The sequence below is a fragment of the Ctenopharyngodon idella genome, chromosome 6 (genome assembly GCF_019924925.1).
Source record: "Ctenopharyngodon idella isolate HZGC_01 chromosome 6, HZGC01, whole genome shotgun sequence".
Taxonomy (NCBI): Eukaryota; Metazoa; Chordata; class Actinopteri; order Cypriniformes; family Xenocyprididae; genus Ctenopharyngodon; species Ctenopharyngodon idella.
The window spans coordinates 22747734-22772449 of NC_067225.1; the positions used below are offsets into that span (position 1 = coordinate 22747734).

A 24716-nucleotide genomic window follows, 5' to 3' on the forward strand; every position below is an offset into this window, starting at 1 on the left:
TTTAACTAATATATTATTAGCTGATTAATAATGCAGTTTAGTTTCCATCTCATTGTTTTAAAGTCAATCCTTTACTGTCAAGTGATTTACAAACACTGCGCGAATCGGTTCGCTAGATCTTTAAAATGAATCAGCTCAAAAGAACGATTCGTTCATCACTAGCTGTTTTTATGAAGGCAGATAAACAAATATGAGGATGTGCTTTCTGGGAAGTGGGCGGAGTTTGTGGTGTGAATAGGCAGGTGTTCAGAAACTTCCAAGCAGTATGTACTTTGAGTGCTACAGCTCGTGCTATCTGTAATGTCCAGCGATTAAGAGACTGATCGGAATTAAATCATTCACACGACTAAATCTACTTGTCAACTTACAGGTATGGACGTGTTTTATGTGACGCCAGACGTCAAGTATGTCCAATAGGTGAAATTTTTAAGAGTCATATATGAGAGCTGGGACGGAGTTTTATACATTTGTTGTTTTAAAGTATTTAAGCCGATAATATTTTCTATTATTTTAGTTTTGGAAGGTGTTACTTGTATAGTACTACGGTACGAAGCAAGAAATGTGAAAAACTTGTTTGCCTGCGTAATGCATGTTATGAAGCCCGCGGCAGTGACAGTTGTTCACGTGAACTAGGCTATAACACGAAGCGAATTTGGACCAAATATACCAAATCCAAAATAATAACGAAATTTTTTTTTTTTTTTTTTTTACAATAAAAGTAACTTTTATTATTACAATTATTATTATTTATTTTTTAAATAAAAAAGCGTCTGCCAGAAGATCCCATTTAATGTATTTTGATACTAACTACAGTATTTTGACGGATACTGTGTTTACTGGTGCTAAATTGTTATCGATGTACATTAGGCCTATAATTTTTTTATACTTTAAATTATAATGTTTAATGAAAATTTTTAGTGTTGTGGTAATATAGTTGAATGTAGGCTATAAGTGCCATCTCTGCCCCATTTGTGCTTGAGATAGATGGCCAGTTGCTTGTGATTTTCCCATGTGTCATGTTGGTTTCCACTGCATACTGAGGTGTTTTCCCCTGTTTATGTAACGTGTGTTGAAATTTCATACAGTAAGTTGAGAGAAAAAGCAAGCAACAGAGAAAAAAAAAAATCCCCTTGGCATAATTGTGGGTTCCTGTGTTTCAGTAGCTAAAGGTTCTTTATTTTCTCAAATACATTCTATTTCACAGGGTGATCATATGTACTCATATGTTATTAATCACTTATTACAGATTTTTGTGCTGACTTGGGATATGAAATGGCTGCAGCTCTTTTGTATTAGGCACAAGGATGATGCCTGCTCAGCACTGCTTACAATATAGGTAAAATATTTGTCCAATAATGACATAAATTATATCATTATATAAATATTTATTATATATATTTTTTTTCCTTTATTTATTACATCACCTGCCAATGTCTGATGTAATATATAAATTAACATACACTGACAGCTCACACTGGCACAGGGCTGCTTTATTTTTGTGCCTGTTTATTCAAACATTTTTGTCTTAAAGCTGCCTTCTGGCATCCGGAAACCAGTTTTTAAGTTTTTAAAATGTGTTAAGAAGGTTGTTTGACTGAAATATTGCTGTTTGAATAAATATTAGGAAGTCTGCAAGCTATAGCATTATTCTCAATGTAGTTGTTCAAGTTTTTAGAGCGTTGTCATCGTGTATTGTCACTGTTCAAACATCATTTCTTTTCAAGTACTCCTTAACTGAATTTTTCAGCTTTTATGCTTTCTTTTCATTAACTAGGATTTTTTCTCCATTTAGCCATTACAGTTTACAATCCCTCAACTTTCCAGAAGAGAACGACGAGACTATGGATAAAATCAGTACTAAGGACGCCATTTGTGACTCAGACTCCACCGATTCCCAACCCTTCCACACTGACAGTTGCATGTCTGAGAATGAATCTTCTTTGAGTGCACAGGCTGACTTCACCGATATCTGCAGAGACAGAAAGACCAACTACAGACCTTACCAGCCCCCGCTAGGTCTACCCTCCGGCTACAGTCCCCAGACACCCTTTCCCAGTCAGACGGAAGTATGTCTGAGCACCTTAGAGCCGCACAACGGAGACCTGCTCCACTCGAGTTCATTGAGCAGCAGTTCGGTGGAATACCCTAGTGGCAACCTTCCCTCTTGCTTGGTGTCTGGAAATTACTGCAGTTATCCTGGTGATTCCTGCTACTCTTGCTCTCCAGACAGGCACAGTCTGGGAGAGGGGAGTTTAGAACAGCCACGTTCACTGCACTCTATCCCAACTGCGTTTGCGCCTCACAGCTACTGCATGCCCCCGCAACCCTGCGCGTCCCGTGGGCCACCCTGCTGTAGTCAGTATCCTGTGGATGTGTATCAGATGGATCATGGCTGTCATTACAGACCACATTACCACATGCCCTGTTGGCCTTCGCGTAAGTCTAGGTTCTTTGTTAAAATTCCATGCCTATTATGATTAAGTTTTTTTTTTTTTTTTTTTTTTTTTTCATTTACATGAAACTTCTAAAATTGTCAGTCAAGACTGTAAACTCATGGATGAATAATGCCAAGATTAAAAAGCCTGTTGTCTTTTATAATTACCCCATAACAGTATGTGGTTTTTATCAGGGATCTTTATCAAGCCTACAGCAAATCCAACCTGTGCCAATCAATTGAGCAACTGGTTTCCATTTTACAAGTGACACCCATCTTAGTGACAGAAGTTTAAATTAATTATTAAATAAAAAATTAATGTAAGGTTTCACTTTTATGTGTGGTATTTCAAAAATCTAGCCTACATTTTTTTCAATTACCACCAACAATCTAGTTTAGACAAATGTTAAATGTACTGAAATACTGTAGCTGAACCATATTAAAATCAAGTCATTGTCGTTCTTTTTATCTAAATGCATACTTTGTGTAAATTATAAACATAATAAGTGGCTGTGTTTGCAACATTTTCCATTTTGTTACTTTCCTAATTCCATAATGAAAATCGACACACAGATATAAACTTCCCACTTTAATAAATGTATAGTATATCTTACTGTCCACTGATAGTCCATCTGACATGTACTTGACTCTTAAAGTAAGTCTAAAGCTGATGGGTTGCACAGATGATTGAACTGAACAGTGGCATATTTTTATCTCAGTTGATAAATGGATAAAGAAAAGCATTTGACAAAATGACAAAGAAAAGCAATTGGCAAATGAAAATAGAAAAGCAGAAAAGCAATTAAATAATGTTGATTTATTTTTCCATATTTAAAATTCTTTATTTTTTATTGTTTTATTCAACTGCATATTTAAAATATTAATTAAAATATATCTGTTAATTAGCCAAATTAAACAAGGTGATTTATTTATTTCCATTTTATTTTTCAAACTTACGGAGCCCCGGACATGACAGGCAGGAAAAAAATAGTAGGCTAAATTGTGCACACGATTTACTAATTCGTTCCCTCAATTTACTAAATCGTGTGCACGATTTACTAATTCGTTCCCTCGATTTACTAAAACGTGTGCACGATTTACTATTTCGTTCCCTCAATTTATAAATCGAGGGAACGAAATAGTAAATCGTGCGCACAATTTAATTTTTTTTCTTGCATGCCATGTGCGGGGCTCCGTACAAACTTGTTGCTTCAATATATTTATATTGCTTCAATATATTAATTATTTGTCAGGCACAGTTAACGTTGAGCTATTACTGCAGGCGGTAAACATAATATTAATAAAATGAAATGTTCGTGTACATTTGTATTGATCATGGCATCAGTAATTCATCAAATGATGGGAAACACGCAAGTATTCATAAAAACAATTTTACTTGATCTGACTTGAATAGTGTAACAAATTATCAGGTTGAATCAGTCATATTAAATAATATTATGGTTTGAATGAAACCTCTTAATTTAGATGTTTACCCGATAAAACATTTTACAGTGTATGCAGATTATTGTCTCACTTCCTCATTTCATCTCCAACAGGCCTTGAAAACAGCAGACAATCAGCCTCAGAGTTCACTCACAGGTAATGCGTAATAGTGTTGAGTCTTTCTGTACATTCAAGTCTTGTATTGTTTGTGTTTGATTTCACAGGTTTCTGATTTTCAATGATGCGTTAAACTTAGTTTCTGAGGTCTTTATGAAATGCTTTGATCTTTCACAGCGGCCACACCTCTCCTCACCCTCGAGCTAAACTAACCCCAAGCACAGCCCCTCTATCCCTGGAGCAAAGTGAGTGCATAGACTGTTGTTGAGCAACACTGAAAGAATTGGCATTTGAGTAGGATGTATGTGCCAGTAACATGGGACTAGTCTAATGAAGAAAAAATATCTTCTTCACTCACCTGATTATAAAGTGTTTGTGTTAAAGATGCTCTATGTAGATTAAATTTAGTTAATGGTCCTTTAAATCTAATTTAAATCAATTTCAAAATTAATGTGCTAAAAAGATATATAATATAATATAATATAATTAATTATATTTTTTGAAAGGATCTATTAAATGTTCTTTTTCACTCTTTGTTGCAGGGAAGGTGTTTGTTACTTATGAAGCAGACAGCGAAAAACATGTCAAAGAGATCATCAACTTTGTCGCCCTACTGAGACACAACGGCTTCTACACTCACGTAAGACAAGCAACCTGTGTCAAACATTGCCTTGCAGCCATGCTTGTCACCTGATATGGGGTCTGTCAGAGATCATGTTCAGTCTCTTTGTTCTTTTTGCGCAGATTGACATGTTTGAACAACAGTTCAAGAGCATAAGCAAGATTGACTTCATGGAGAGATACATCAGCGAAGTAAGTAGAGGTCGTCTCAGGCCTCCTACTATTTCAGAGAGTGTGTTTTTCACACAGAACACGTTTTTTCCATTCCAATTTGCTACTTTTCCATTGTTTTTCTATGTAAACGCACGCTAGACGGTTGTGTATGACCGTTGCGCTCGTGTCTTGCGTCTTTTGCAGCGTCTTGCGCATGACACCGCAGCGCTCAAGTTAAAATCAGTTTTTAAAACTTTGCGTTTTTTTCCCCCATTCCACTGCCCGCATCTCGCGTTTTTGCTTTGTTCTGTGTGAACACAGCATAAGTTCTAGACCACATAGTCAAGAACCACCTACAGAAAAAGACTGAAAACTGTAAAGCAATCAAACATTTTTGTTTTCACATGCCTTTTAGGATTAGGTTTGTTGGAAAGAGATACTATTTCACAATATATTAATGATGTTTTATAATTTTTCACAATAATAGACCAAAGTGAAGAAAAAAAAAATGATATAAATAACAGCACTTCTATGGAAAACACCAGAACAATATGTGTGTAAACACTGTGATCAGAATTGCACAGGAGTGAATGGGTGATTCTCACAAAGCCTGTCATGATACAGTAAATAGTACATAGATTATCGTACATTAAATTTTGCATAACATGCATACCACAAATACAATTTGCATAGTGACATATTATGTACACAGTAAATATTATCATGCATTATCATGTGTGAATGACTATAGCACTGCTTCTCGACATAAATAAACTTGTCATCTACAATCATTTAGGTTTTTTTTGTTTTGTTTTGTTTTTCTGAATTGGACTTCACTTCTAAGTCATTTGTGAAGGATATACAGTGGGTACGGAAAGTTTTCAGACCCCCTTAAATTTTTCACTCTTTGTTATATTGCAGCCATTTGCTAAAATCATTTAAGTTCATTTTTTTTCCTCATTAATGTACACACAGCACCCCATATTGACAGAAAAACACAGAATTGTTGACATTTTTGCAGATTTATTAAAAAAGAAAAACTGAATTATCACATGGTCCTAAGTATTCAGACCCTTTGCTGTGACACTCATATATTTAACTCAGGTGCTGTCCATTTCTTCTGATCATCCTTGAGATGGTTCTACACCTTCATTTGAGTCCAGCTGTGTTTGATTATACTGATTGGACTTGATTAGGAAAGCCACACACCTGTCTATATAAGACCTTACAGCTCACAGTGCATGTCAGAGCAAATGAGAATCATGAGGTCAAAGGAACTGCCTAAAGAGCTCAGAGACAGAATTATGGCAAGGCACAGATCTGGCCAAGGTTACAAAAAAAATTTCTGCTGCACTTAAGGTTCCTAAGAGCACAGTGGCCTCCATAATCCTTAAATGGAAGATGTTTGGGACGACCAGAACCCTTCCTAGAGCTGGCCGTCCGGCCAAACTGAGCTATCGGGGGAGAAGAGCCTTGGTGAGAGAGGTAAAGAAGAACCCAAAGATCACTGTGGCTGAGCTCCAGAGATGCAGTCGGGAGATGGGAGAAAGTTGTAGAAAGTCAACCATCACTGCAGCCCTCCACCAGTCGGGGCTTTATGGCAGAGTGGCCCGACGGAAGCCTCTCCTCAGTGTAAGACATATGAAAGCCTGCATGGAGTTTGCTAAGAGGGTGAGAAATAAGATTCTCTGGTCTGATGAGACCAAGATAGAACTTTTTGGCCTTAAATCTAAGCGGTATTTGTGGAGAAAATCAGGCACTGCTCATCACCTGTCCAATACAGTCCCAACAGTGAAGCATGGTGGTGGCAGCATCATGCTGTGGGGGTGTTTTTCAGCTGCAGGGACAGGACGACTGGTTGCAATCGAGGGAAAGATGAATGCGGCCAAGTACAGGGATATCCTGGACGAAAACCTTCTCCAGAGTGCTCAGGAGCTCAGACTTGGCCGAAGGTTAACCTTCCAACAAGACAATGACCCTAAGCACACAGCTAAAATAACGAAGGAGTGGCTTCACAACAACTCCGTGACTGTTCTTGAATGGCCCAGCCAGAGCCCTGACTTAAACCCAATTGAGCATCTCTGGAGAGACCTAAAAATGGCTGTCCACCAACGTTTACCATCCAACCTGACAGAACTGGAGAGGATCTGCAAGGAGGAATGGCAGAGGATCCCCAAATCCAGGTGTGAAAAACTTGTTGCATCTTTCCCAAAAAGACTCATGGCTGTATTAGATCAAAAGGGTGCTTCTACTAAATACTGAGCAAAGGGTCTGAATACTTAGGACCATGTGATATTTCAGTTTTTCTTTTTTAATAAATCTGCAAAAATGTCAACAATTCTGTGTTTTTCTGTCAATATAGGGTGCTGTGTGTACATTAATGAGGGAAAAAATAAACTCAAATGATTTTAGCAAATGGCTGCAATATAACAAAGAGTGAAAAATTTAAGGGGGTCTGAATACTTTCCGTACCCACTGTATATGTATCCTTGTCTTCTTAGATAAAAAGCAAATTCTAATGAATCATGAAGGACATGAGATATCTGTAACCTCTTGAATAGAACAGGGCGCAGCTGGGAGAACTTGTTCAACGGTTGCATTTATAAAGCAATGCTTACTATTGAATTGCAAGCAGATAGTAAGCTGTTTACAGTCAACACTATTGATGGGTGCTCTCCTTTGTGGAAGATGTCTTCAGTTCTTACAAATCTCACATTTTTTAGGTCATGGATGTTATATGTCTAATAAAATGTCACAGTTTAACCTTATAAACTTTATAAATGGCAAGTATTGATCCCTGACATATAGTTGACCGTTCTATTATATATTCACTTTCAAATGAATGTCCACAAGTGGTTGCTTTTGGGCGATTTCATTTGTGCTGAGAATAAGAACAGGTTCAATTTGGGAGTGTCACTCAGGCAGTGTATGTCCTACTTGTGTTCAAAAGTATTTGCTTCTAAATGCTTGAAGCCAGTTTGCGAGTTGGCAATAAACACATCTATAGCACCACAAATATAGTCAACCAGTTTCATACGGAGATAGAGTAGAACTACTACAATCTTTATTAAATAAGAATTATTAAATACGCCAATTTAAATTGGGCAAAAAACACAAGTTGCAGGGGATTTGCAGGATTTTATGAAGGATAGTTGTCCTTATTCTGCATTAATCAGCTGAACTTTGCAGGTGGTGGGCTTGGACATAATTTATTTATCTGAAAGTATGATGGCAGGAACAAATCCAATTTATATATATATATATATGTGTAAGCCTGAAACAAGTAGTTTTAATTAATTTAATTCAGGCCTCAAGTGGGGGAGGACATATTTCTGGCATCATTTTCTTGCAGTGCCACACAGTTACGAAAGGAAACTGTCTGTTGCGATAAGAACGACAAACCCTGCTTGTCTAGTTTTAGCAGTTACAGAGTGAACAAACTTTTTAATTATTATGTTAAGTAATTGCTCCTTTCTGTCCGTACAGTTGTCTAATTTTGTGTTTTTTTTTATGCACAGAAAGACTATCTGATCATCATAGTCATTAGTCCAAAGTACCACGAGACTGTGACCAATGCCTCGTTTTACATGGAAAACGATGAAACACTGAACACTGTCTACATACACAAGCAGGTAAAACTTACAATTAAAAGGAGTGGAAATTAATCAAGGTTTTTCCTTATTCTTCTTGTCAATTGACTCAAAAACTTTGTCTTTTAGTTACAAAATGAATTCATTCAGAACGGGGCCAGGAATTACAGATTCATCCCCATTTTGTTTCCTGGTGCCAAGAAGGTAAAACTGTCTCTTTGCAGCAACTCATCAAACCCATTTACTTAATGAAAATGATGTTTGTGTTTAAACAAGTACTCGCTCAAGGAGCCAAAATACAAATTTGTGATTAACCATTATGAAAACAGCAATAGACATCTGTGGTTGTTTGTACAGTACTATAGTAACACCCAATGGATTACTCCATTATATTCCACTTAAATCCAGTTCAGATGTAATGATGACTCTGCGATAGTTTACAACATTTCTGTCTGCTTCTGTCTGTCAGTGCCACGTCCCTTCATGGCTTCAAAGCACACAAATCTTCACCTGGCCCAGGGACCGAGATGACATTCTTCGTCGACTCATGCGTGTTGAGAAGTACAACCCTCCACCCATTGGAGAGCTGCCCACCATTGTCTCCATCCCCATTTAGTTGGTTAGTTTGCTATGTAGACCCATTATATGTCAGTTATGAACAGGCCTGTGATCCGTTGTAAGTTTATTTGCCCCTCTGAACTACTAGACTGTTTAATATGCTAAAACCCCTGAAGTTGTAACCTTTTGTCGTTTAATTAATATTTCACACATCACGATTGATAGTTAGAATGTGTCCCAACATGTAGAAGAACTGTATAAGTATACTACATATGTAGCAGTTCATCAGTTACATTACTTTGAGTGTCATTTTTGAAGTTTCAAAAATTTGTATAAACTGTGTGACATTTTGCCAAAATTTCACAGGCAAAAAATAAGGTCCATTGTCTATTGTTAATAGTGTAGAGATGTATGAAGCTAAGCAAACCAAGCAGTTTTCTATTGGTCAACGCCATCACACAAGGTACCTGATCTTGTGAAATCCTACTGAAATGACTGGATTTTGAAAATTCGTAAACGGTGGTAAATATAACCACACCTTAAGACTTAATTACATTTTCTGTAACAATAAGAAAATTTGATAACACTTTATTTTAGTGTCATTATTACATATGTTACATGTAGTTACTATAGTAATAACAATAAATTATGCAGAATTACATGCAACTAACCCTAAACCAAACCAAACCAAACCCTAATCCTAAACCTATAGTAAGTACATGTAGTTACTTAATATTACTCAGTACTTAAATGTATAACTACAGTGTAACAAAGATACCTTAAAATAAAGTGTAACTGAAAATGTTTAACCCTGACTCACTGTAGAAGACTAGGAACCTTCAAAGACGTAACCTTTTCATCACACTTCTTTGGTGTTGGATGAACCTGAAATAGATGGAGGACAGAATTTATAATTAGAACTGATACTGTAATATTTTCACACACTGTATAAAGTTTATTATAACAGACTACTTGTACTTTGTGCCTTAGAATATTCCTAAGTAATACGCCGGATAAAAACATTTGAATTGATTTCAGTTAGCAGGTTTCCACAGTTCATGCTTCACCAGTGTCATGTCGAGATCTTTCATGTTCTTAAATGATGGTGGTTTGTTTTAGGGCTGCGCAATTAATCGTATTTTAATTGCAATAACGATATCTGCTTCTCTCGATTGATTACAAATAATCGTCACGATATTGGCCCGCTCGTTATTTATCCTGAAAACGTGTTTTTTCTTTAGGATATGCTTGTGGTTGCCAGATGCAAAGAGCTTAAATCCCCCAAATAGAGCTTTTTCCCTTAAAAAGATATACTGTCTTCCCGGTGTTTTACTTAATCTGTGCAATCTGGCAACTCTATGCACGCGCTCCCTCTAAATGCAGAAGAAGCGCCGATGATCTGAAAACAAACGTGCGCTGGAGTTTAGCGATCTCCACAGCGCAATTCTGCTTCAATGAAAGTATCATACAGCCAGTCTTTGTTTCTTTACAAGCAACTCATACTATTTGTATAACTAAATCTGCCATGATCAAACCTTCAGCGATGAATTCCAACAAATGCAACACGGATCTCCACCTTACTGTTTGCAGAATGCACTTTTGCAACCTATGTGACAATTCAATCGGGAAAATGAACATAGTTTGGAATTATTGGAAATAATATTAGGAGTTTCACTGTTTTATCTTTTTAAGTTCCTAAAGGTTTTACCAGTTTTCATAATGTTAATCAGTTGAAAATTATATCGCCACTGGGACATTCTAAAATGCTTAACGTGAAAAGCTTAACGTGGCTTAATTTACTAAGACAGTGTTATTAACAGACCAAACTTAGTAAACATCATTCTAATAAAGCATACTATGTACAGAAAAGCAGACGAGCCCAGAATATGAACGCAAAACGTTTAATTAAGCATTTTCCTCCCATAAAGAAAACGCTTAACATGGCTTAATGTACTAAGACAGCAACATTAAAATACCAAACTTATTAAACACTATACTAATAAAGCATACTATACAGAAAAATTGGTTTGTGCAGAATTTGATCTTTTAATATCACTTAGTAGGCTACATTAAGCTTTTTCTCTAACGGTTTTCTATGGGAGGAAAACACAACGTGTAATTAAACACATTGCGTTCATATTCTGGGCTCATCTGCTTTGCTGTACAGTATGGTTTATTATGAGGTTTACGGAGTTTGGTCTTTTAATATCACTGTCTTAGTACATTAAGCCACGTTAAGCGTTTTTCACGTTAAAGGGATAGTTCACCCAAAAATGAAAATTTGATGTTTATCTGCTTACCCCCAGGGCATCCAAGATGTAGGTGACTTTGTTTCTTCAGTAGAACACAAATGATGATTTTCAACTCCAACCGTTGCGGTCTGTCAGTCGTATAATGCTTGTCAATGGGAACTCTATCTATACGCGTCAAAAAAACATGCACAGACAAATCCAAATTAAACCCTGCGGCTCGTGACGACACATTGATGTCCTAAGACACGAAACGATCGGTTTGTGTGAGAAACTGAACAGTGTTTATATCATTTTTCACCTCTAAAACATCACTATATCCAACTGCCTTGAGCTTCCGGTGTGTGAGGTCTGAAAACGCGTTCTGATGACGGAAGTGATGTCTCGCGCTTATACTTCAATGAGTGCGAGACATCACTTCCGTTGTCAGAGCGCGTTCAGACCTCACCAACCGGATGCGCAAGGCAGTTGGACATAGTGGTGTTTTAGAGGTGAAAAATGATATAAACACTGTTCGGTTTCTCGCACAAACCGATCGTTTTGTGTCTTAGGACATCAATGTGTCGTCACAAGCCGCAGGGTTTAATTTGGATTTGTCTGTGCATGTTTTTTTGACTCTTATACATATAGTTCCCATTGACAAGCATTATACAACTGACAGGCCGCAACGGTTGGAGTTAAAAATCATCATTTGTGTTCTACTGAAGAAACAAAGTCACCTACATCTTGGATGCCCTGGGGGCAAGCAGATAAACATCAAATTTTCATTTTTGGGTGAACTATCCCTTTAAGCATTTTAGAACGCCCCTAGCCAGGGACATTTTTTTTTTATATCAAAGTGAAGTGTAGGTTGGTAAAGAACGTGCAAAATGGCCATAACTACATTACCCTTTTTGATAGAATAATCACGATTAATAATCGTGATTATAATTTTCAGCAAAATAATCATGATTATCAGTTTAACCATTATCGTGCAGCCCTAGTTTTTTTTTTTTTTTTTTTTTAGAATAAACCCTTTTATTAAATTAAAGAATTTGGTTTGTTTGTACAACTTGTTATTGATGAAATTAGATGTCAGAATCAGGGATGTGAGGAACATTAGTACAGTTTAACACCATGCTTTTGAGTACACTGGTGTTGTTGGTTCAACCAAGAAACTGAATTAAAAAATACGAGTGGAAGATGTTTGGGATTTTGATTAGATAACAATGGATGTGTTTATGAGTACATATTTATATAAGTCAGCTATAAAAAAAAAAAAAATGTTTTTAAAAGAATGCTATGTGCTTTGCCACAAAATATGTCATGGCGTGCAGAACAATATCTGCCTGAGGCTATTGCCACATGCACTAGAGACTCAAAATTTGTCACTCCCATACTCTTTCATTTCTAAAAAATAAACCACTTATTCCCATATAACTGCACACAGACTTTTAATACTTAGCAGTCTAACTGGTGAACACACACCCTTTAACAAACAAGCAGAGTTTTTGAACTGATAAAATATTTACCTTGAAATGCAATATGTCACTTTGGATAAAAATCTTGTATGAATTTCTTTCTTTCATGGAACATAAGGGAGATTTTTATATTTATGTATATTTTATATATCGACAGACCACGGCTATCAAGCAGAATTTTAAGGCAAAATTTTCAGTGAATATCTGTCTGTTCTCCACACAAATCTATTTTAGGGTCAACTTTTGGCCTTTTATCAGCTCTAGTCCCCCATCTACTTTTTGTTTTATGTAAGAATGTCTTCTTTTGTATTCCATGGAATAAAGAAAGTCGGTTTTGGAATGACCTGAGTAAATGATGTCAGAATTTTCATTTTTGAGTTAACCATTCCTTTAAGCCTCTGAACCCTGTTGAACATATTACAACAAACCTGTCAAAACAAACTTTGTCAAACATCTGTCATGCAGGATGGAATCTCAGAGAGCTCAACCCAGTTAGTTAGTGTCTTCAAGGAGTTACTGAAGGTTAATTAAGCCCCATTAAACAAACTCTAACCCCTCTTATTGAGGCTTATCAGTAAAAAATTATTATAAATCAGCCGTAACAATATAATCAAGGGGATTTGGTCATAGAGAAACTGACATAATCTTCTTATGAACAATATTAGCAGTATCCAAAAATGATTTGCTGAGGAGAAATGGTTATCAGTTTGTAATTAAAATGAGATGAGAAACAGAATGATTGATTACTCGACGCAGTGACAGAAAAGGTTATGGGAACAGGATCTCCAACGTAGTCTTTTTATAGCTGGTTAATTTTGTAGATGAAACAAGTTAATTCCAGGAATATGTCATCCATCAACTGCACCACAGCTCTGTGAAATATTGTGAAGGCTTGTCACTTACAATATGAAGTGACAGTGGTTTCACATCTTTACATTCATTTAGAAAACCCACAATAGAGTTCAGTCATCACTTGCAGAACAGAACTCCTGTTCTTTGCTTTGTTGTGCCTTAAGATGGCACTCTTCACATGTGCTGTTAGCCTGTTACTATAAATGTTGAGGAAGAAATCAGGTTGTATAGGCCTAGTTTATAATAACTGTCATTATTAAGTCATTATTATCTGAGCTAGTTGTCACACTTTTTACTTCAGCGAATTTCTCTGGATTATACATAAATTGATTTTTTTTTTTTTTTTTTTAATTTATGTATAATCACTTACCTTATAGTGCTGTTAACAGCTACAAAAAAAGCATTTTTGTCTTTATTTCCAAGAAAGAAAGAAACAAAAAACAATAGCGGGGCATGTCGTCGATACAATGGAAACCTGCCATTAAATAGTCCACAATGCTGGAAGGGTTCAGTGGTTTTCTTAAAGAACTCTTTATGCCAAAAAGGTTCTATAAGGAGAAATGTCAGCACAATGTGTAAGAATTTTGCAGTAAAATATCCCAAAACCACTATGCCAGTGTATTTTGTTCAGTTGAGTACTTACAATATCCCAAATGTTTTCACCATTTTAACACAATTTTAACCAAGGATCTGGGACGTGTCTGGGAGTCGCCTGTCAATGGCGTCATAACCGCGTTACCCTTGGTTTCCGGTTTTATTTTGTAGAAACCATGGAAACACCAAAGACCACGAAAACGAATTATTGTTATATAGCTCAACACATTTAGTCATATTCTTTAAATCTAGTTCTCTTGATTTTCCAAGAGTACAATGCTTTTACCATGCCTCAGAGAAAACACTATTTTGTCAGATAGCTAAGTAATACAGCATTTTCTCCATTATTCAATACGTTTTAAAATTAATTGCATGCCATTTATCAACACAAGCCACTCAGCATTTATTAATATGACATTCTAAAATCGCTCTATCTTATTGCAGTGTTCAACACAGTCAAATGTATCTAAAGGGATAAACAGCTAGGCGTTACCTCGTATACTTGACCGGAAGAAGCGACGCCGGCGACTGCGGCATAATAAAAGTTCCGCTGCTCTCGAGGCGTGTCGCGTTCGTTTCTCATTAGGAATCACTCCAGCTTTGCTTCATACTACATTAACGTTAATAATCTCATCCATGAACATGATTTCTGCTCGAGTCCCGTCCCGATTCTTTTCCACTGGCTGTGAGATGAAGACGACATTTCTCAAGATTCCACGTTCAAACTCTGCGTCATCAAGCTATGCCTTTGTTTTGAATAGGCGACCTCTAGCGGTGAAAAAACTACAAATTGTAGCTTTACATGATTGCATAATACTTTCATGTTTACTGGTTATTTTAATTTTGTGTGATAAAGCATGTTTTTGAGCTGTTGAATTGCTAAAAATGTAATCGAAATTTAAAAAATGAATTAAAACAAAATAATTAATCTCCTGACAGAACCCTTTAAGGTTCTATTCTTGTAAGAGTGTATCTTACAAGATATATAGGTCTACATTAAAATATGCTATACGAAAATCTATACATTAATGTTCAGTGATTTTTGTAATTATTACACTAATTTAATATGTTAAGCATTATTTTATGTTATAATATTTCTATGAAATATTATTATGGAAGCTTATTAAAGTATTACCAAAATCCCTTTAATTTTTAGCCTGTGCAGTGGCGATAATAGCTGCAATTTGTTTTCCAATTAGGTAGTAAAATATATTATTCAGGTTTTTCTGTCCTCCAGTTACACTGTACTTCATTGTACGTAATAGAAAAAACTGAAAGAATAACATATGAGGTAATATTTCATTTTTCTTTCTAATAACAGGATACTGCTGAAAAAAAGTCCATATTCTGACCTAATTAGAAAAGAACCATGATAAAACAGTCTGCATTGCTGTTGCAGTCCTTTAGGGGGCAGTATCTCATCAGGTCTTTGTTTCAGATAGATTTTCAGTTCCGCCCAGAATTGAAGGTTTCACACATTCTATTTTTACACTGCTGAATAATTCAATACAGAGCCATATATGATCAGTGACATTTCCTCTTTTCTAGCAGTCTGACAATGGGGTTGCATCACTTGATCCTCGATGTGGAGTCTAGAAAGTGATATACAGCTGTGAAACTATGAATAGCTGTTCTAGGACAGAAAATGACATTAATGAATATATACACGATGACCTGAAACCTACCCTCGATTTTCAACTTCAATTGACTCTCTGTTTACGGAGATGATATAATGATGCGAAACGATGCTGTCATAATAGATTTCTTTGAGCATGCTCCGAAATGGTCCATTGCCATGCTTCTGAACCCCCACTAGATCAGTGACACAGTATTTCATCATTAAATTCCGATTTAATATGTCCTTTATGGCAAATAAGGACAGGAATATCAAAGAAGGAAATGAACTCTCATAGGAAGAAAAAGAAGTGTTCAAATCACATTTTCGATGCTTCCAAAGGCCTTGTATTTCTTTCATTTTGATTGCATTTTGTGGGAACGTTTTATAGGAGTTACTTCAGGAAGTATCAAGGGAGTAATTCTGCACATGAAATCACGCTTGCTGTTTTGTTCCTGCAAGGGGAAGCCGGGTGATCCTTAAACTTCTGAAGTATTGTTGCCATGGTAACATCACAGTTCATCAAGGTTCAGTGCAATAAAATGAGTCAAAGTTTAAATGACAATTATGGACTGACGCAATAAGAACACGCAAACTACAAACGAATATGATGATAGTCAACAAAAAATGATAATGAAATAATACTGATACTACATTTATTTCACCTCTGAAAGCCACTATTCAAGTAAACATTGTTAGTACTGTAATTATTAGGCCTATATCCAGTTCTCCACCAAACAGTAGGGGGGAAAAAAGCAACCAACAGATGCACTCACATTTTCACATTTTGTGCCTGTTATCATCGTCACTATGTGAACCTTATTTTGGTCAGTGGAATTCAAATGTGTGTTGATCACAGCAGGTGAGATATGTCTAAGAAAATGAAATATGTGGTTGGCACATGCATCCAACAAACCCCTTGTTTTTTTGTGACTCACAAAGGAAAAGGCATTTCAACTCTATAACAACTGACAAAGAAGATTTACCCCAATTGCGTCAATGCAGTCAGGCTCAAAACTCAGTGCTTAGGTCAGTCCTGTGTTCAAGAGCCTCCTCCAGAAAAATAACTGAGTCTACAGCAGCAGTCTTTTGGGAAAAGCCTTCATCTCTTGCCCTGTAGGAAACAATGAAAGCTGGAATGAGACAAAAATCAAAGTAGTCATCTTCCCAGACCCGCTCTTCACTCAAGAGCAGAATGAGTGCTGACAAAAACGATTGAACTGGGTAAAATGTGTCTTTCTGTATTACTTGTGACTATCAGATATTTCTGACCTGTAATGAATTCGTTTCTAATATTATTTGGTATTAAGATACTGTGTACTACAGATACTGTAATTAACAATAATTAAACCTGGAACATGGGAAGGAAACCGAACAAAGGAAATGAATGAAATCCTAGTTTAAACCAAATTGATTTATGAATCTTTCCAGATTGCCCAGAGACAAAACCCTCAGAACCACTCTATCTCTTTCTAAAGCCATGTTTCACAGTTTATTTTATACTTTCAGAGCTGGGAAGAGGAAGGAAGAGGAATGAAAACAAGTCACTGTCAGTTATAAGGACTACTTTCATTTATAGGCTAATGTTGCATTTTTTTATGTTTGGCAAATGTTTTATGTATTTGTTATCAATCATTATCATAATCACTATGAGCATGAATTTGGATTCATTTGGATATTTTATACAACAGTTCAATAAACAAGAAGCTACATAACTAACATTTCAATCACATATTGCCAGTTACCTCATATATTTTTACCCTAAATATAATGACCAGAATTAACTGTTATAATGAGAGATATACTCCCGGTTTCATATATAAGGCTTAAGCTGAGTTTCAGACTAAAAATCATGTTTGAGCTGTTTTAACTACATGAAAGCAACTTGCACTGACATATCTAAAAAAAAATGTGCCTTTGTTTTGTCTCAAGATGCACACCAGTAATGTTTGTTTCTAAGGCATGTTTATAAAAGCTACTTAAATAATCAAAGCCCTGTCTGTGAAACCAGGCCATAGAGTCTTAAAATGAAACTTTATTATATTTCAAATAAATCCAAAATTGAGGGGTTGTAGAAAATATATCCATATGGTTCCATCTAAGCATTAAAGGGTTAGTTCACCCAAAAATGAACCAATGAGGTTCGTTCTCATGTGTTGGGTGTAACGCGTTACTAAGTATTAAATTAAATTACTTATCCACTGAAAAAGTAAAGTAAGGGATTACTGTTCATTTTTAGGTAATTTAATTACAGTTACTTATAATGTACTTGCGTTACATACTGTAAATTAGTTTAACAGTTCTGTTTAAATCAATATTGAATTTAAAATCTAAATTTGTCGTCTAAAGGTAAATGTGAACGCTGCCTCTTTAAAATCGTTAGCTGTAGTGCAGTTGAGCGTGAGTTCGCAACTTCGCACCAGCTGGCTGCGTAGTCGCTGTTTGAAGATGTCGGCAGAAGAGAGTGGCTGTTTTGCAGAATGGAAATATTCCAATTACTTCACTTTTTTGACACAGGTAGGTAAGAACATTACAGTAAAATGCAAGCTATGTCCTAGAGAGAAAAAACTGCGCGCGCTCTCTAAGAGAAGGTCTTCAATCAGTGCGCTCTCAACCAAAGCGCACACACATAGCCGCCTCTCGCGAGTGTCAAATTTTCGCGGTTTATTACACATAAACGTTAAAATACACACACAGTTATGTCAAAATGCCCGTCTTTGCATATATTCGCGTTGGTTATGTGAATGTGAACAGCATGTGTAACAGCATAGTCTCCGTCCATTAGGTCTTAGTGACAGCAGCCTTTAAAACATGCTACTGTCTACTATTGGTCTGTATTATAGATGATAATCAAACAACAAAAGAAAAGCTTTAATAAGGATTAATCTATATTTAATTTATACAGTTATGACTATGCAGAGTTATTTTATATTTGATTATTCAATTTCTGTGGTATTTTTACTTACTACTATTAGACCTACCTGGAAAAAAAATATATAGCATTGTTTTATTTGTATTTTTATATATTTTTACCATGGTATCGAGTATTGTGCACTTTTGGTGGTATCGGTACTGACTACTAGATTTTTGGTATAGTGACATCCCTATTTGTTACTAAAAAAATGTTAAGTATTATAAAGTAAATAGAAGTATTGTAGTATATGTTTTAATAAAGTTAAAATGTTTTAATAAACTATAAAAGGCTAAACTATTCCATGTTTGACTAAATTATTAAAAAAGTTTCCTTTATTGTCTATCCAGTGAAGGTTTATAGGGATTTTAAGTAGTAATTAGTAAGTACTTATTGAGTAATTAAATTACTTTTCAGACAGAGTAATTAGAAAAGTATTTTAAATACAACATTGATGATGTAATTAGTAATTAATTACTTTTTTGAAGTAACTTACCCAACACTGGTTACACAGCACATTTGAGCTTCTGGAAGAGGTTTGTTCTTGCGTGTCATTCAGGTTCTGTTGAGCTTCTGTTAATGTTAGCTGATCAATGTTTATATGTGAGTAAAAGCCTAAATTAAATCTGTTCATCATATAAAGCGATCGAATCTCTTTAGAAAATTTGGACTAAACCACTCGATTCATATAGTTTAGTTTTACAATCTCTTTATTGAAGCGTCAAAGTTTCAGTCGCGTAGCTGTCTATAGAGGGACAGAATGCTGTCAGATTTCATCAAAAAGATCTTCATTTGTGTTCTGAAGATGAACGAAAGTCTTGCGGGTTTGGAACGACATGAGGATGAGTAATCAATGAGAGAATTTTCACTTTCGGGTGAACTAACCCTTTAAGCGTCAAAATATATCTCAGGTTTCTGATTTATTAAAGATATGATTCTGTATAAGCAGTCAATTCTATAACTAAAACATATCACAAACTTTATTACAATATCCTTATTCATGTCTTCCTGTGCCCTAAGGCCAGGAATTGACATGAATGGCTGTCCATTATAAATGAGCATAGTATAGAAAACTGGGTCAGTGAACAAAAGGTGAAGAATTCCATACATGATCACATGATAGAGGGCCAGATGAACCATCACCTCATTAAAATATCTATCTATCTATCTATCTATCTATCTATCTATCTATCTATCTATCTATCCACAGCTGCTGTCTTTATATTCTTAAAGTGGAGGCCACAATAAATCCTGTATTTGTGTAACATAATGCATGATATCACACCAACCTCTAATTAAACTAACCTCTGACTCTTATTTCCAGCTGAAAAAGGTACATTTATAATAGCAGAAAAACACTCATGCCCTACCGTGACCCCATCCTGTTATAAAGGGATGAAAGAGAGAGAGAGAAAGAAATGAGGTAGATGGATTAATTACCACAGTCACTTTTCACTGTCTGTCCAGAGGAATCTCTATAGGAATGTGGGTCCACCCAGACCCCTGCTGCTCTCTCCATCTGTTCAGCACAGCTCACTCCCTCAACAGTAGGCATATCAAAAGGTGCCTCGTTTCTGATGTGCCTTAATTTCAGGGAGAGTAGAGTGTCAAGGATGTGGGGAGGTTGTCTTCTGGCTGCAAGATCAATCATTTCAGTACCATACGCTTCACTGTTGCATCAGTTGCTTTTGTTTATTTATTTAATATTTTCATTTAATGTTTATTTTTCCACAATAGACAGCGTTATAATGTCTCAAAATCTGGATTCAGTCTGTCGTCAATTTAATTTCACCTTCCGCACACAATTCACAGAAGGGATGAGATCAGGAGATGGCAATATGACAAATGATAAATGGGCACACATTTATTTCCTGCTAACTTTACTGAACTGTACCAGCGAGCCCTGTAAAGATGTGGTGTGAATTTGCTTTATAAAACCGCATATGAAACGCCACAAGTAATTTTCAAGTATTTGCAGAATGTCATTTTAGATGGAAACTTGTGGGGACACTGTGTTACAAATCTGCAGAATCTGAAAATGAGACATTCGAACTGCAGGTGGCCTCCAAAGATGACTGAACGTGGTGACACTACAAGGTGACATATTTCCAGGTCATTGCTTTGATGAAGTAGAAGGGGGAAATGAAGGTGTTGATCATAACCTCAGCCAAATCTATTTATTTTATGACTGGAAAGTTGTTCTCTAAGCAGCTATACTGTATATTGAATAGTCTAATTTGTAAAAAAAAAAAAAAAAAAAAAAAAAAGGAGACAGATTCAAGTCGACAAATGCGCACAAGATGTAGAGCTCATAATCTAATATCCAATGATATATTACAAGCGGACTTTCCTAAAAAAGATTTTATGACAGCATCTCTATTTATCTCAAGTTAAAATGTAATGCTAATTTAGAATTCTCCATGCAAATTAAAAAAAGAGTTAAATAATTCAATGTGAATAAAACGATTTGCAGTTTGCCCTTGTGAATCCTCCACTTTTTTCAGTATGTGCATGATTGATGGACCTCTATGAGCCAGCTGAATAAGAACTTTTGATCATTTGGAACAGAAATAGGAACATTTGCACACTTGAATGATCAAACTGAAAAGAAACCCCCTTCCTTTTTACATACATACACCGGGAGCGAAATGTTTTTCCACATCATTTTAACCTAAATCAGTAGAATAATGAATTTTACAATTCACTGCCTTTTTCCTCTTCCTTCTAACTGTTCCTAGACGTGTGCTATCATTGACTGGCAAGCTGAAATCTCTTGGGATTACAGTACTTTGTTTAATAAATGTAGCATATAATAGAATCACAATCTATATTGAGATGCACAATATCAAGTATACAACATCTCTCGGTTTAATATTCATGATCTTCAAGATGATGGTTTTAAATATTTATAATATTTTGAATATCGTAGAATATCATCAGTATTCAGAGAAGTGAGTCAGCCGAGCCCCAGCAGTAATCACCTGGCTGAGAGGTTTAGGTTATAACTTTATGATAACAGAATAGGTAATTTAGCAGTTCTTTGTAATTCCCTGTGGTCATTTTATGCAATATATTAAAAGGAGCTCTAACCGAAGGTGATGTGGGCTTTGACATCAATGTATTTGAAAAAAATGAATGCAGTTATTGGAGAAGACAGTGAGCAGCTTGAAAAGATTAACGATTTGATGCTGATTCTGTCATAATAGGACATTGGTAAATTTGTTGTCTTGAATGCATGGTGGCCCAGGTTAACACGCCACCTTTGTTGTCACGTTATCCGTAAACCTGTGAACGAACAAATGCAGCTGAGATAACACTAATTCACAGAGGAGATGTCAAATGGTATTCTAAAAACAATACCAGTGCAGGCACGTAAGTAGAGAGTTGACTAGAAAGGGGCCTTATTATAATGCAAGAAGCAATTCGTGTTTTGAAAAAAAGAATTAGTACTATAGCAGGAGGACAAAAGTATCAAATCAAGCCTTATCCCTGGCGCTTGTTTTCATATGAACGAGGTGCGATCACAGAAAGCATGTTGAATATGAAACATTCAAACCTTCATTCAGAGACCGTCCCAGCGGGCACATAACTGTCTGTGTCATCTATGGGTATCTTTGATTCGCACTAAGACGCCGAGGTCCCTCTGCAGAGGAAAAAGAAAACCTGGTTGAAATGCATCAGCTGCATTTAAATGAAGCCAAAGTAAGGAAATCAATTCAGGTGGTAAACTGAATTTACCACATGGAAACACCAGCATACATTTAAATTGGCAAGTAAACTTCAGTGCATCTCCTGAACCGGCTCAGTGAAGATGAAATGGACTCCAACTGGCTATTCAACTATAGCACTATATGACTATTTACTTATGCTCGGCTTGTGTGTCTGCAGATATTGGGCCCTTACCACAGGGACCCCACTGGAATTGGATAGCATTTCTCCTCACACAAACATGTTCACCTCCATTGCTTCTGCTCCACAGTGGCTCGCAGAAATTGTCAGGCACTACAAATAAAAGCTCGTGCTTATGTGGCAAGAGAAGCGGTGGACAAAAACAACATGGGTGGATAAAGAGTTCTCCTGAACGTGAGGTGTGAATCGTCAATGTGCCCACCTTTAAACGGCATTCAGCATGCCTGGAGGCCTTTTATCTGGCCTGTCTGCCTTGCCCCATCACTTCTCATTATCTTCTGCTGAATATCACAATCTAGCCAATTCCAGACTGAATAAGTTGCTTCCTGCCTTCTCCTAGGGTTTATTTGCCAGCCACAGGAGCGAGAAGGGAAGAGTCTAGATATTGCTGGTCATTTCCTGAACTACTCACAGCTCTCAGATGTATTTTATTTCCTGTTTTAATGAGCCCCTTGACAGCTACCGCTAAAAATGCTTGCAGTGTGAGCTCTGGCTTGGTCACTGTGTATCTCTGTATATACAGAGGAAAACAAACTACTAATCAGAGATATTATCTTATACAGAGAGCTACTTCATTTTTTTTTTTTTCGACCAATAAGGCCTATCGATCTGAATTAGGTATTCTGAAATGATCAGGCCACACAAAAGACCTCTGAAAGTATTCGAAATGACTGCTGGAGGGCAGTCCTTCTTGTCTTTGTATGTGAGAAGGTCACCACATTCATATGAATATATTGATCTTTGCAAATGTGTGGCATGGCCTCCTTAAATAGCTTCCTCCTCCATTTTCACAGAGCGCTAAAGTTGGTAGAATTGTAAGAAGGTGAATATTCGTTCAAATGGTGTTGTCACATCAATTTCCAACCTGATCTCACGAGAAAATGTAACTATGGTATGAGGTGGTGATTTTGTATGAATTTGTATTATGTGAATCATACAAAAACATACGATTATTAGGGGGGGGGGGAAGTAAGCATGAAGGTCCACCCCCAAACTGTCACTGGGACGTAAGCAGATTACAAAACCGTATGAATGAGATTGTAGGAATTCTTATGAATTAGCCACCAAAGTAACATCCACATGGATGGCAGGACCCAAGGTTTCCCAGCAGAACATTGCCCAAAGCATCACACTGCCTCCACTGGCTTGCCTTCTTCCCATAGTGCATCCTGGTGCCATGTGTTCCCCAGGTAAGCCATGCACACGCACCCGGCCATCCACGTGATGTAAAAGAAAACGTGATTCATCAGACCAGCCCACCTTCTTCCATTGCTCCGTGGTCCACTGTTGGCGCTTTCGGCAGTGGACAGGGGTCAGCATGGGCACCCTGACTGGTCTGCAACTATGCAGCCCCATACGCAACAAACTGTGATGCACTGTGTATTCTGACACCTTTCTATCAGAACCAGCATTAACTTCTTGAGCAATTTGAACTACAGCTGTTGGATCGGACCACATGGTCCAGCCTTCGCTCCACATGTGCATCAGTGAGCCTTGGCCGCCCATGACCCTGTCGCTGATTCACCACTGTTCCTTCCTTGGACCACTTTTGATAGATACTGACCACTGCAGACCAGGAACACCCCACAAGACCTGCAGTTTTGGAGATGCTCTGACCAGGTTGTCTAGCCATCACAATTTGGCCCTTGTCAAACTCTCTCAAATCTTAAGCTTGCCCATTTTTCCTGCTTTCAACACATCAACTTTAAGGACAAAATGTTCACTTGCTGCCTAATATATTCCATCAACAGGTGCCGTGATGAAGAGATAATTATTTACTTCACCTGTCAGTGGTCATAATGTTATGCCTGATCATGTATATAATAAAGAAATAACATAAAAATAAAAATAAAATGTGTTCTAACATAAGCATCCTGAAAGTCTGTTTGCTTTGTACTCACTAAGACCTTATACTCATTGTTTCAGTATTGTATTACTATGGACATTCGGCTCAAGGCAATGGATCTAAATTGCATTTAGGCTGAGCTCTGATAAAGCAATTCTAGGTCTAAGTGCACTGTGGGTAGTCTACCTTTCCATGTGAGAGGGTCAGACAGATTAAAACCTGCTTTGAAAATCCCAGTCTTCCGCGGCACTATCTGCAGGGGAAACTCAGCCTCTCTGATCACTGGCTTTAAATGAGATGTAAAATTAACTTCCAGTCTGGCATATGAAGGTCAGACTCTTGAAGTGGTTCTTTCAGTGAAACA

General features: G+C 36.7%; 1 protein-coding gene across 3 annotated transcripts; it reads left to right on the top strand.

The window, feature by feature from the left end:
• Window positions 1–199: 199 nt before the first annotated feature.
• Window positions 200–9725, top strand: traf3ip2l (TRAF3 interacting protein 2-like). 3 transcript variants are annotated; one of them, XM_051897193.1, is made up of 10 exons: window positions 200–370; window positions 1247–1336; window positions 1793–2436; window positions 3991–4033; window positions 4172–4239; window positions 4537–4634; window positions 4739–4807; window positions 8287–8400; window positions 8488–8562; window positions 8828–9725. In XM_051897193.1, the coding sequence occupies exons 2-10, from the start codon at window positions 1305–1307 to the stop codon at window positions 8972–8974; spliced, it is 1290 nt and encodes a 429-aa protein (XP_051753153.1). In that variant the 5' UTR covers window positions 200–370; window positions 1247–1304; the 3' UTR covers window positions 8975–9725. The 3 variants fall into 3 exon arrangements, with proteins under 3 accessions (XP_051753153.1, XP_051753152.1, XP_051753154.1); XM_051897192.1 differs by having other exon boundaries at window positions 204–370; window positions 1775–2436; XM_051897194.1 differs by lacking the exon at window positions 1247–1336 and having other exon boundaries at window positions 212–370.
• Window positions 9726–24716: the final 14991 nt, after the last annotated feature.